At 40.7% G+C, this 12,500-nt stretch overlaps 1 protein-coding gene across 2 annotated transcripts in view; it reads left to right on the top strand.

The window, feature by feature from the left end:
* Positions 1-12,500, top strand: part of avl9 (AVL9 homolog (S. cerevisiase)) — a 41,212-nt gene that overhangs the window by 8,591 nt on the left and 20,121 nt on the right. Inside the window, exons 3-11 of one of the 2 annotated variants that reach the window (XM_080050003.1) lie at positions 3,335-3,420; positions 4,871-4,942; positions 7,059-7,148; positions 8,029-8,095; positions 8,765-8,805; positions 9,498-9,536; positions 9,861-9,930; positions 11,665-11,824; positions 12,437-12,500. The exon at positions 12,437-12,500 is cut by the window's right edge and continues 231 nt beyond it. In XM_080050003.1, coding sequence (XP_079906129.1) covers positions 3,335-3,420; positions 4,871-4,942; positions 7,059-7,148; positions 8,029-8,095; positions 8,765-8,805; positions 9,498-9,536; positions 9,861-9,930; positions 11,665-11,824; positions 12,437-12,500 — 689 coding nt within the window. The remainder of the gene's footprint in view (positions 1-3,334; positions 3,421-4,870; positions 4,943-7,058; positions 7,149-8,028; positions 8,096-8,764; positions 8,806-9,497; positions 9,537-9,860; positions 9,931-11,664; positions 11,825-12,436) is intronic. The other variant, XM_080050004.1, reaches the window with a different exon arrangement.

A 12,500-nucleotide genomic window follows, 5' to 3' on the forward strand; every position in this document is an offset into this window, starting at 1 on the left:
TGTGTGTGTGTGTGTGTGTGTGTGTGTGTGTGTGTGTGTGTGTGTGTGTGTGTGTGTGTGTGTGTGTGTGTGTGTGTGTGTGTGTGTGTGTGTGTGTGTGTGTGTGTGTGTGTGTGTGTGTGTGTGTGTGTGTGTGTGTGTGTGTGTGTGTGTCTAAGCTGATTTAAAAAAAACAACAGCCACTCCCTCTGCACTGCGTCTCATATAAAGACACATGACTGGGAGTCGGTTACAGGCAAACACACTGCAGCACTATCCCTGCCAAAGATGATTCGCTTTAATTGTGTGTGTGTGTGAGGGGGGGTTGGGGTGTGTGTGTGTGTGTGTGTGTGTGTGTGTGTGTGTGTGTGTGTGTGTGTGAGGGGGGGTTGGGGTGTGTGTGTGTGTGTGTGTGTGTGTGTGTGAGCAGGCAAAAACATAATTTTTTCAGGCACTTTTCAGATTTTCTGTCTATTTATCTTCCATAACATGTCTTCTTTCATACTAGTATAAATCAAAGGTCCAACATGTACATTCAGGTGTTTATTTGACTAAACCTTGTCTGTTTGCGTCTGTATATTTCTCCTATACAACCATCTTTAACGGACATTATCTCAACATTAGTTTTTTTTTTCAATACTCACACACTCACATCAACTAAATCTCCCATAAAGAATTCTAAGCACTATTCTGAAGGTTATTCCAGAAGGATTTATTAATTGATTTTTTCAAAGTTTGCATTTGCGTCCCACAATGCAATGCAGGAAATGAAAACAGCTGTTCTTTGCGGCCAGATGAGATAGGATAAGGTGAGGGTTTGTTGATCCACGCAGGGAGAGATTCAGGTGTTATAGCAACACATTACAAATAAGAATAGAAGAGCAATCACAGTGAAAATACAAGGTAAGCGCTAAGCAGTACAAATACACAAGTGTAGTACATGAAAGAGTACTATGACTCCATTAGTTGACAGGGGAAATATGAAGGTGTATTGAACTCTGAGATCCTGTGTAGTATAAATGTGCAAACATTGTAGAAATCGGATCATCTTAGCCTGAGAAAAGGCAGAACGAGTGTTTTATGGTCTCACTGTCAAACCCTATGTTTTACCATGTGTGATATCACGGATGAGAAAATGTTAGGATTACTAGGACAGCTGGGCCAAGGGAAGACTGAGGGAAGAAAAACCTAATTCATTATATTATGATAGCGATTTTTATAATGATAGAACGCCGGTTCCGTATGGGTGAAGTATTCCTTTAAACCTGCAGTGTGTAGAATTTGGGGTTTTATTTCCTAGCAGATTTTGTAGAAAGTAATTATAATATCCATAAGTACATTTAATTTAGTGCATACTAGCTGAATTTTTTTGTTTTTATTATTTATTTTTCCCTTAGAAAGGGTCTCATATATGTCCATATTTCTGCATATTTTGGACCAAGGCCTAGTGCCGCCATCTTGAAAGTGTCATAGTTGGAATGTCATCAGGTGCATTGTTTAAAATTTAGAATTGTTCTTGTCCTTGAAGGCCACTGTAGCTTCTGTTATTATTCTAAAGGGTTGGGGTTACCCAGGGAGCGTTGCATTCTAGAACTTTGTAGAACTTTCTTGATGATGTCATATTACACACTGCACCTTTAAGTGTATTACTTGAGTAGATTGTACTTAGTTGCGTTCCCCAGCTGTTTGTTTTAATAGTTTAAATATGCAGAATAACTTGTTCTCTAAGCGGTGCGTTCAGGTGCGAATGAACGACTCGTTAATTTCACCCTGTTAACCCAGTTTGGCAGCTTAATGCTTTTGTGCTTAAACCGCTGTCACATTTAAACAACAATAAAACTTAAATGTCTCACAACAATACATAATCTGTCTTCCTTTCTCTTAAATGTCATATATGTGTCATAGCTGCTGACAGGTGTGTAAAGTGGGTTAAAGGAATACTTCACCCATACGGAACCGGCGTTCTATCATTATAAAATCACTATTATAATATAATGAAGAGGTTTTTCTTCACTCAGTCTTCCCTTAGTCTTCCCTTGGCCCAGCTGTCCTGTTAATCCTAACCCTTACTGTGATGTCACAAGAAGGAAACTGCAGGGTTAGACAGTGAGACCCATAAAACACTCTTTCTGCCTATTCTCAGGCTAAGATGATCCGATTTCATTTTTCTTTTCACATTTATACTACATAGGATCTCCGAGTTCAATACACCTTCATATTCCAACCGGTGAAGTAGGCCTTTAATAAGGTCAAGTTTATTTTATGTGTTAATTATATGGAACAGTATTAGCAGAGACAAAGACACTGAACCCCACATTGCTCCCCATGGTTCAGAGAGCGCCTTGCATGCCAGCTACTGCCATCGGTGTATGAGTGTGTGTATGAATGGGTGAATGTGGTAAGAATTGTAAAGCGCTTTGGGGCTGAGAAATTCGTCTAAAATCCACTATATAAGTCAAGTCCATTTACCATTTAGGGCCAAAGGGTGAGAGAAGAAAATTATAACAGGAAGGTTTTTTTTTATACAGTTTTTGGTTTAAAGTAAAAAAAAGTCAATAATTATGTTGAAATGTTCAATTATTAAAAAAAAAAAATGTATGTAATTTTTTGGCATTTTCAAGCTTTATTTGACAGTACAGAGTTGAAATGGGGAGAGAGAGAGAGAGAGAGAGAGGTGGGATGACCTGCAGTAAAGGTCCACGGGTCGGATTTGAACCCACGACCACTGCAACGAAGGCCGGGAGCCGATATGGTACACGCTCTATCCACTACACCACCGGAGCGCCCCATTTATCTAGAAATTGAGAGGATAAAGTCGCGATACAATTTTGTTCAACTGTCGAAAAAAAAAAAAAAAACTTGCAAATCTAAAGTGAACTTCAACCCAAGTTTGTGTGTGTGAATGGTAACGTGGGAATGGAAACAGTCTCCCTTGCAAAAGAGTCTCCGGTCTCCCTGGGATTTACAAATAAAGGTTAAAAATTTAGCAGCTGGGGCGCTCCGGTGGCGTAGTGGATAGAGCGTGTACCATATTGGCTCCGGCCTTCGTTGCAGTGGTCGTGGATTCGAATCCGACCCGTGGACCTTTACTGCATGTCATCCCCCCTCTCTCTGTCTCTCTGTCTCCCCATTTCAACTCTGTACTGTCTAATAAAGCTTGAAAATGCCAAAAAATAATCTTAAAAAAAATAAAAATAATTAGCAGCTGTTTCATAGTGAAAATGTGATTTCTGAATCCAGCCAAATGTTCTCTTCTGTCACAGAGATCCCGTAGTGTTGTGTAGAACCGTATGAAAGAATGCCTGTTTCTGTATAATAATAAATATTTAATACAAATGGTCTTTTTGTTTTCCAGACACGGTGTATTTCCACCTGCCTCCGCTCAGTGGAGACCTGAAGTGCGTCTACGGAGTGTCATGTTATCGACAAATAGAAGCAAAGGTCAGTCACGTCACATGTTTCTTTAAAAAATACTCAATGGCTGTTTTCAAAAAGCCCTACTAACGTCCTACTCATACTAAAAGCCCTACTAGCGTCCTACTCATACTAAAAGCCCTACTAACGTCCTACTCATACTAATTATGACGTCAATTTGAGTATGTGACGGTTGTGTTTGCGAGTTTGTGTAGGCGAGAAATGCCCGAATGAGTACTTACTTCCGGGAAGATTTTGTGTATGGATCGATAGGATACTTTTCCTACTCAACCGCCCCACAATGCATTGCGTCTTTTCTTTATTGCTTCTGTATACTTCAGTGTAAACGGTCCGACGAACCTTGCATACACAAACGATGGTTAAGTAGACAGTATGTAGTGTATACATGTTGAGTATGTAGGAGGGAGGACATTAGTAGGGCTTTTCGAACGCAGCCAATATCATGAATCATATATTTTACAATTGTACCATCCTATTCCAAACGAACCAATGCATAAGAGAATTCAAAGTAGATAGTGTTGTTAATATAAATCACATGAAAAGGTTAAGTATAGTATTACTGAGCAGATTGCCCATGGTTTTGGAATGTTTACTACATCCGGCCGAGATTTTTAGTATTGAAATCAGCATCCTATTTGGGCGATTCTGACCCACAATCCAGTGCACACCTGAAGTGACGTCACATCGACGAAGCCTCCATATGAAAAGAAACGGGGATGAGACGGATATAAAAGCAAGAGGCAAGATCAAGGCGCCATGTTATGATGAAATAAATAAGTTAAAGTATGGCCCAATAGTATGCCTACTGCATCCTAACTAGATTATTTTTATCGTCAGATGTAGTATGTAGAATAGAAAAAAGAAAGAGTATGAGATTCGGAACACAGGGCTTGTTTAGTCACGACAGAAGATTATAAAACAACGATTCGTTTTATCTCCGTCCCTCCGGTTATCCGCATGACGGTTTTCATGAGGCCAGTGGAGTCAGCCAGCAGTCACACAATGTTCTGCTTTGTCTTATTTTTATATACTGTATATTTATAAACATATTTTTTACACACACACACACACACACACACACACACACACACACACACACACACACACACACACACACACGCACACAGACACTCAGACACAGACACTCAGACACACACCTACACACACACACAGACACACACACACCTACACACACACCTACACACACACACACACACACACACAGACACTCAGACACAGACACACACACACACACCTACACACACACCTACACACACAGACACACACACACAGACACACACACCTACACACACACACACACACACACACACACAGACACTCAGACACACACACACACACACACACACCTACACACACACGCCTACACACACACACACACACACACACACACACACACACACACACCGTTATCTAACAGTTATTTATCCGTGTCCAGGCCCTGAAGGTTCGACTTGCTGACGTCACCAGGGAGACGGTCCAGAAGAGCGTCTGTGTCCTCAGTCGAGTGGTGAGTCATAAAAAACAAAATAAAATAAAAATAAAAATAATAATTGAAAGAGTTATAGCATTTATTACTGTATTAGCAAGAAGATTATGCTATTTTAAGAAGAAGATTATTTTTTTTATTTTTTTGCATTTTTTTGCATTTTTTTATGCTTTATTGATAGTGTAGAGACAGAGTTGAAATGGGGCAGAGAGGGGAGTGACATGCAGAGAACGACCGCGGGCTGGAATCGAACCCGGGTCCGCTGCTGGCCGAGGCCCATGGGGGGGGGGGTGGGGTACGCCCTACCAACTGAGCTAAGGGCGCCCCAAGATTATGCTATTTTACAGCATTTTTCTAAAAGCTATAAGAATTGTGACGGTAACACTTTATTTATACTTATCATAAAAAAAAAAAAAATTTAAAGAGTTATTGTGTCTTTAACCTGCAGTGTGTAGAATTTTGGGTTTTATTTCCTAGCAGATTTTGTAGAAAGTAATTATAATATCCATAAGTACGTTTAATTTAGTGCATAATAGCTGAATTTTTTTTTTTTATTATTTATTTTTCCCTTAGAAAGGGTCTCATATATGTCCATATTTCTGCATATTTTGGACCAAGGCCTAGTGCCGCCATCTTGAAAGTGTCATAGTTGGAATGTCATTAGGTGCATTGTTTAAAATTTAGAATAGTTCTTGTCCTTGAAGGCCACTGTAGCTTCTGTTATTATTCTAAAGGGTTGGGGTTACCCAGGGAGTGTTGCATTCTAGAACTTTCTTGATGATGTCATATTACACACTGCACCTTTTAACCATTTCAAAACAACTTGTATTATGTAAAAAAAAATGCCTAATGACAATTGTTTGTTTTATTTTAACATGTTCAATAAATTCAATTGACTAATAAAATAATAGATAATAAATTGTGGAAGAAAAGGTTTCTAAGTTTATAATTCACAGATTTCTGTCATTTCTGATGTTCAGTGCGTGAGCTCATAAGGAATACACAATCTATTTTTCTGTTATTATGCATAAAAACACTTTGGGGGGCGCTCCGGTGGTGTAGTGGATAGAGCGCGTACCATATCGGCTCCGGCCTTCGTTGCAGTGGTCGCGGGTTCGAGTCCGACCCGTGGACATTTACTGCAGGTCATCCCCCCCCCCCTCTCTCTCTCTCGCTCTATCTCTCTCTCTCTCTCTCTCTCTCTCTCTCTCTCTCTCTCTCTCTCTGTCTGTCTCCCCATTTCAACTCTGTACTGTCTAATAAAGCTTGAAAATGCCAAAAAATAATCATTAAAAAAAAAACACTTTGGACTTAAAGAAAATACAGTATCTTTACGGAGAAAATAAAAAATGTATGATAGGAGTTTTTTTTGTTGCGCACTTTCCATAATAGGAAGGTTAAACAGGCACAATACTGCCAACTACAGATGTTACTGTGTCTAGTCACTTCCTGGTTGAGAGAGGAGAGAGAATCACATGATGTTTTGGTGAAAGAAAAGCATCGTCATGATCGAGTGAACTTGGCTTTCAAAGGGTTTTAATGGGTCATGCTGTAATGTAATGACTCACACACACACACACACACACACACACGCACACACGCTCGCACACTGACAGACAGACAGACAGACAGACAGACAGACAGACAGACAGACAGACAGACAGACAGACAGACAGACAGACAGACAGACAGACAGACAGACATTCAGGCACACACAGATAGATACATACACACACACTGACAGACAGACAGACAGACAGACAGACAGACAGACAGACACACACACATTCAGGCACACACACACGTACACACGCACATACACACACAGACAGACAGACAGACAGACACACACACACACTGACAGACTGACAGACAGACAGACACACAGACACACACACACACACACACACACGTACACACACACACGTACACACGCACATACACACACAGACTGACAGACAGCACACACACACACACACTCACTCACTCACTCACTCACTCACTCACTCACTCACTCACTCACTCACTCACTCACTCACTCACTCACTCACACACACACACACACACGACTTGCTGCTGACCTGTGTGTGTGTGTGTGTGTGTGTGTGTGTGTGTGTGTGTGTGTTTTGATCCTCAGCCTCTGTACGGTTTGCTGCAGGCGAAGTTACAGCTCATCACACACGCGTACTTTGAGGAGAAAGACTTCTCACAGATCTCCATATTAAAGGTGTGTGTGTGTGTGTAGGTGTGTGTGTGTGTGTCTGTCTGAATGTGTGTGTGTCTGAATGTGTGTGTGTGTGTGTGTGTGTGTGTGAATGGAGTCAGCGATTCTGGAGAACGCTTGTTGTCAAAATCACTTTTTTGTCTAAGTCAGTGAATATCTCCTCATGATCCCGCTACCTGTCTGTACTGTGTGTGAGCTTCAAAAAAATCAGGAGTTAATACATAGCCTAGGCTCTGTAAACTGGTATGTAAACAAAGGGGTCCACCGTAAACATGTAGGCTGTGTGCTCAAATTGGATTTTCTTTCAACTCACACACCGACCATACAATCAAGTAGCGAAGATATTCACTGATTCACTGAGACAAAAAGTGATTTTGACAACAAGCGTTCTCCACAATCACTGACTCCACCTGTAAGTTAAAGTGAATGTTTTTAATATTCTGTTTTGGCTCACTCACCCATATACTGTATATGACCCACTCTCTCTCTCTCTCTCTCCCTCTCTCTCTCTCTCTCTCTCTCTCTCTCTCTCTTCCTCTCTCTAAGTTAATGTTATATTGACCTCTTTTTTTACCACCACTCAAACATATACATATGGCTTTCACCTCTCTCTCTCTTTCTCTCTCTCTGTATATGACCCTCACTCACTCACTCACTCACTCATTCCCTCTCTCTCTCTCTTCCCCCTCTCTCACTCACTCTCTCACTCACTCACTCATTCCCTCCCTCCCACCCTCCCCCCCTCCCTCTCCCCTCTCTCTCTCACTCTCTCACTCTCTCCCTCCCCCTCTCCCTCTTTCCCTCCCTCCCTCCCTCTCCCTCCCTCTCTCCCTCCCTCCCTCACTCACTCACTCTCTCTCTCTTCTCTCTGTCTCTCCATCAGGAACTGTACGATCACATGAACGGCTCATTGAGAGGGTCCAGTCTGGAGGGATCACAGATGTATCTAGGTGGGTCAGACATTTTGTTTTTATGCATCCACAGCCGTTCCCTATCGTACCCTTTAAACCTGCAGTGTGTAGAATTTTGGGTTTTATTTCCTAGCAGATTTTGTAGAAAGTAATTATAATATCCATAAGTACATTTAATTTAGTGCATAATAGCTGAAAAAAATGTTTTGAATTATTATTTTTTCCCTTAGAAAGGGTCTCATATATGTCCATATTTCTCCATACTTTGGACCAAGGCCTAGTGCCGCCATCTTGAAAGTGTCATAGTTGGAATGTCATCAGGTGCATTGTTTAGAATGTAGAATTGTTCTTGTCCTTGAAGGCCACTGTAGCTTCTGTTATTATTCTAAAGGGTTGGGGTTACCCAGGGAGCGTTGCATTCTAGAACTTTGTAGAACTTTCTTGATGATGTCATATTACACACTGCACCTTTAAGACCGATAAGTTTGGCTATAAAGAACAAACCAAACGTTCACTCATCATTTCAACTCAGGAAAGTATTAAGAAAAAGACAAGAGCTTCCAAACTGCTTTGAAACTAATGCCAGTTATAAAGGAGTACAATGATCGAACAGCCATTTTAAAAAAAAACAGTGATTTTGCTGCAAATTCTACAGATATTCACCAACTATATATTCTATAAATGCTCTGTTTGTGTCCCTCCCTTTAGGTTTATCACCAAGAGATCTAATACTGCACTTTCGACACAAGGTACGAGATCACACATAAACACAATACTACTGTATCTACCGTATTTTCCGCACTATAAGCCGCAGGTGTTTTAATGTTTAAAGGAATACTTCACCCATACGGAACCGGCGTTCTATCATTATAAAATCACTATTATAATATAATGAATGAGGTTTTTCTTCCCTCAGTCTTCCCTCTGTCTTCCCTTGGCCCAGCTGTCCTGTTAATCCTAACCCTACATTTTACCATGTGTGATGTCACGCATGGTAAAATGTAGGGTTAGACAGTGAGACCATAACACACTCTTTCTGCCTTTTCTCAGGCTAGGATGAACCGATTTCTAAAATCTTTGCACATTTATACTACATAGGATCTCAGAGTTCAATACACCTTCATATTTCCACCAGTGAAGTAGGCCTTTAATTACCATATGTAAGAGTTCGTGCACAGAGGGGATTGTCGGGAAAGAGATGGCTGCTTGAGGAATTTCCCATTTATTAACATTTCAACAAACAAGTTGCATATTTGCATATCGTATTCAAGTGTTACCATTTAGTGCAATAGTAGCTAGTACAGAACATATACTGTGCTGTGTAATAACAGGGTCGAAAAATGGGGAAAAAGGCGCGGCTTATAGTCCGAAAATTACGGTACTGGTAGTTTTAAGAGTTAGAATGTCACTGAATATATTATTTTCATTTTTCCCTTCGTAGGTCCTCATCCTCTTCAAGCTCATTCTACTTGAGAAGAAGGTTCGATATAAAAACAAGTCCTTTCTCTTTTATACAAATATATATACACATAAATATACACTGTATGTCTGTATTTTTAGTTTTTTTTTAATCCCGATAAAGTCGAGCTAAGGGTCTAAGGGCAGATAGATAGATAGATAGATAGATAGATAGATAGATAGATAGATAGATAGATAGATAGATAGATAGGGGCAAAGGGTGTCATACTGTATGGAATGTAAAGCCCACTGAGACAAATGTCTATTGGGGATATTGGGCTATATACAAATAAAACTGAGTTGATTTGACGATTTTAATTTAGTTTTTTGCGTATGTATTTTGCAGGTCCTGTTCTATGTGTCTCCGGTCAACAGACTAGTAGGAGCTCTGATGACGGTTTTATCACTGTTCCCAGGTAAGTGGCTCCAATATAAATTTAATTGCTTCTTTCAAATACGTCACCACATCTTAAAACGCTCAGAATGGGGTTTGGAGTGCAATTGTATCCGATTTGTTTTTGAATATTTTCATCCGGCCAAATTTGCAGCAAACATTCCACTTCCACATCAAACCCTATTTACGCTATTGGTAAAAGGAAAATGTCAAACGTGAAACAAGCAAACAGCAAAAGGTCGAATGGATTATTATTAGACGTAGAAATATGACATGCATAAATAAAACGTACGATAATATAATAAGACATGTTTTATTTAATGTGATTTTTTTTCCAGGTATTATAGAGCATTGCATAAGGCCTTAAACCTGCAGTGTGTAGAATTCTGGGTTTTATTTCCTAGCAGATTTTGTAGAAAGTAATTATAATATCCATAAGTACATTTAATTTAGTGCATAATAGCTGATTTTTTTTTAAATTATTTTATTTTTCCTTAGTAAGGGTCTCATATATGTCCATATTTCTGCATATTTTGGACCAAGGCCTTGTGCCGCCATCTTGAAAGTGTCATAGTTGGAATGTCATCAGGTGCATTGTTTAAAATTTAGAATTGTTCTTGTCCTTGAAGGCCACTGTAGCTTCTGTTATTATTCGAAAGGGTTGGGGTTTCCCAGGGAGTGTTGCATTCTAGAACTTTGTAGAACTTACTTGATGTCATATTACACACTGCACCTTTAAATAGGTTTAATAATGCTGTGAAAACGGCCTATTCAACATGGGAGTCAATGAGAAACATTCAATGACAATACAGAATGATTGAATCCTAATATAATAAGACATTTATATTGCCTTCAATGTGATTTCTCTTCCAGGTATGATAGAGCACGGCATAAGGCCTTAAATAGGTGTAATAATGCTGTGAAAACGGCCTATTTAACATGGGAGTCAATGAGACATTGCTCTGTTTTGAAAACCTTTGTATTGCATTTTTTGTCACTTCCGCATTGGATGCTGGTAGAACTACTGTAGCTGTGGTTGGGGCTTGGTAACATTGTTGACATTTATATTGTCTTTTAATGTGATATCTTCCAGGTATGATAGAGCACGACATAAGGCCTTATTTAAGCCCCTATCTCACTGGGCTGCGACAGTGTGCGACAAGTTGGAGACACAAAATTGCGAGAAAATATGCGAATTAGCGACATTTTTATCTTGCAGTCTCACTGAGTTGGTTCCTCGCGACACGTTTGCGAATGTCCTGGCCAACACTTGCCGGGAGGTCGCATTTATGTCTCGCGAACGTCTGGCGAGCGTCGCACGAACGGAATGTCAGTCTCATTTTTGTCTCAAATCAGTCACAATGTAGTTTCATATATCGCCAACCCCTCGCAAAGTTGTCTCACATATTATCGCACTTTCTGACTCGCGTAAACTAAATTGAGAAGGGTTTGCAACGCGTTTGAGACACATGCGACAACTGAGACTATTTTGAGACTAGATTTGTCGCACACTTTTTTTGAACATGTTCAAAATTCAAGCGACAGGACTGCGCGGCTCTGCGACTCATGCGAGGAAATTGAGACCTCCGCGAACGTTTGGAGACAGTTTAGAGACTCCCTCGTGAATGCAGTCTCCAACTTGTCGCAAACAGTCGCAGCCCAGTGAGATACGGGCTGTACACAGGTTTAATAATGCTGTGAAAAACGGCATATTTAAAACGTTTTTATATTGCCTTCAATGTGATTTATCTTGCAGGTATGATAGAGCATGGGCTGGTTGACTCGTCCCACTACAAACCAAAGAGCAGTGTCTCAGAGGAGATGAGTCTAGTGGAGAGCGTCTCAGGAGCCGAAGAGTTCGTCTCTGTGTCCGTCACAGACGTTCTGGAGCCCACCGAGGACGTCCTGATAAAACTGTACGCACCTTTTTAACTTTAGTATCGCTATCTCGAATTTTAGGGGCGACTGTGTCTCAGGTGGTAGAGCGGGTCGGCCGATGATCAAAGGGTTGGAGGTTCGATCCCCGCCCTGCCACCTGTGTCACAGTTGTTGTGTCCTTGGGCAAGACACTTCACCCACCTTGCCTCGTGTGAATGTTGATAGTTAGTCTGCTATCGGTGTATGAATGTGTGTGTGAATGGTAACGTGGGAAAGGAAAACAGGTCTCCCTTGCAAAAGAGTCTTCGGTCTCAATGGGATTTACCTGTAGAAATAAAGGTTAAAAAAAAAAAAAATATCTGCATTTTGTATTGTATTGCACCTTTTAAACCTTAGTGTTCTTTTTTTTTTTTTTTTTTTTTTAAGATATTTTTTTTGGCATTTTTATGCTTTATTGATAGTGTAGAGACAGAGTTGAAATGGGGCAGAGAGGGGAGTGACATGCAGAGAACGACCGCGGGCTGGAATCGAACCCGGGTCTGCTGCTGGCCGAGGCCCATGGGGGGGGGGGGACGCCTTAACAACTGAGCTAAGGGCGCCCCCTTAAATAACAATATTTATTAATTGATTCATCTGTCCATTGTAACCAGCAGTGAGGGAGACCCCCACCTGTTAAAGCCCCCCTCCCGAGGCTCCCCCGAGTCATCTGAGAGT

The sequence above is a fragment of the Ammodytes marinus genome, assembly GCF_949987685.1.
Source record: "Ammodytes marinus genome assembly, chromosome: 21".
Taxonomy (NCBI): Eukaryota; Metazoa; Chordata; class Actinopteri; order Uranoscopiformes; family Ammodytidae; genus Ammodytes; species Ammodytes marinus.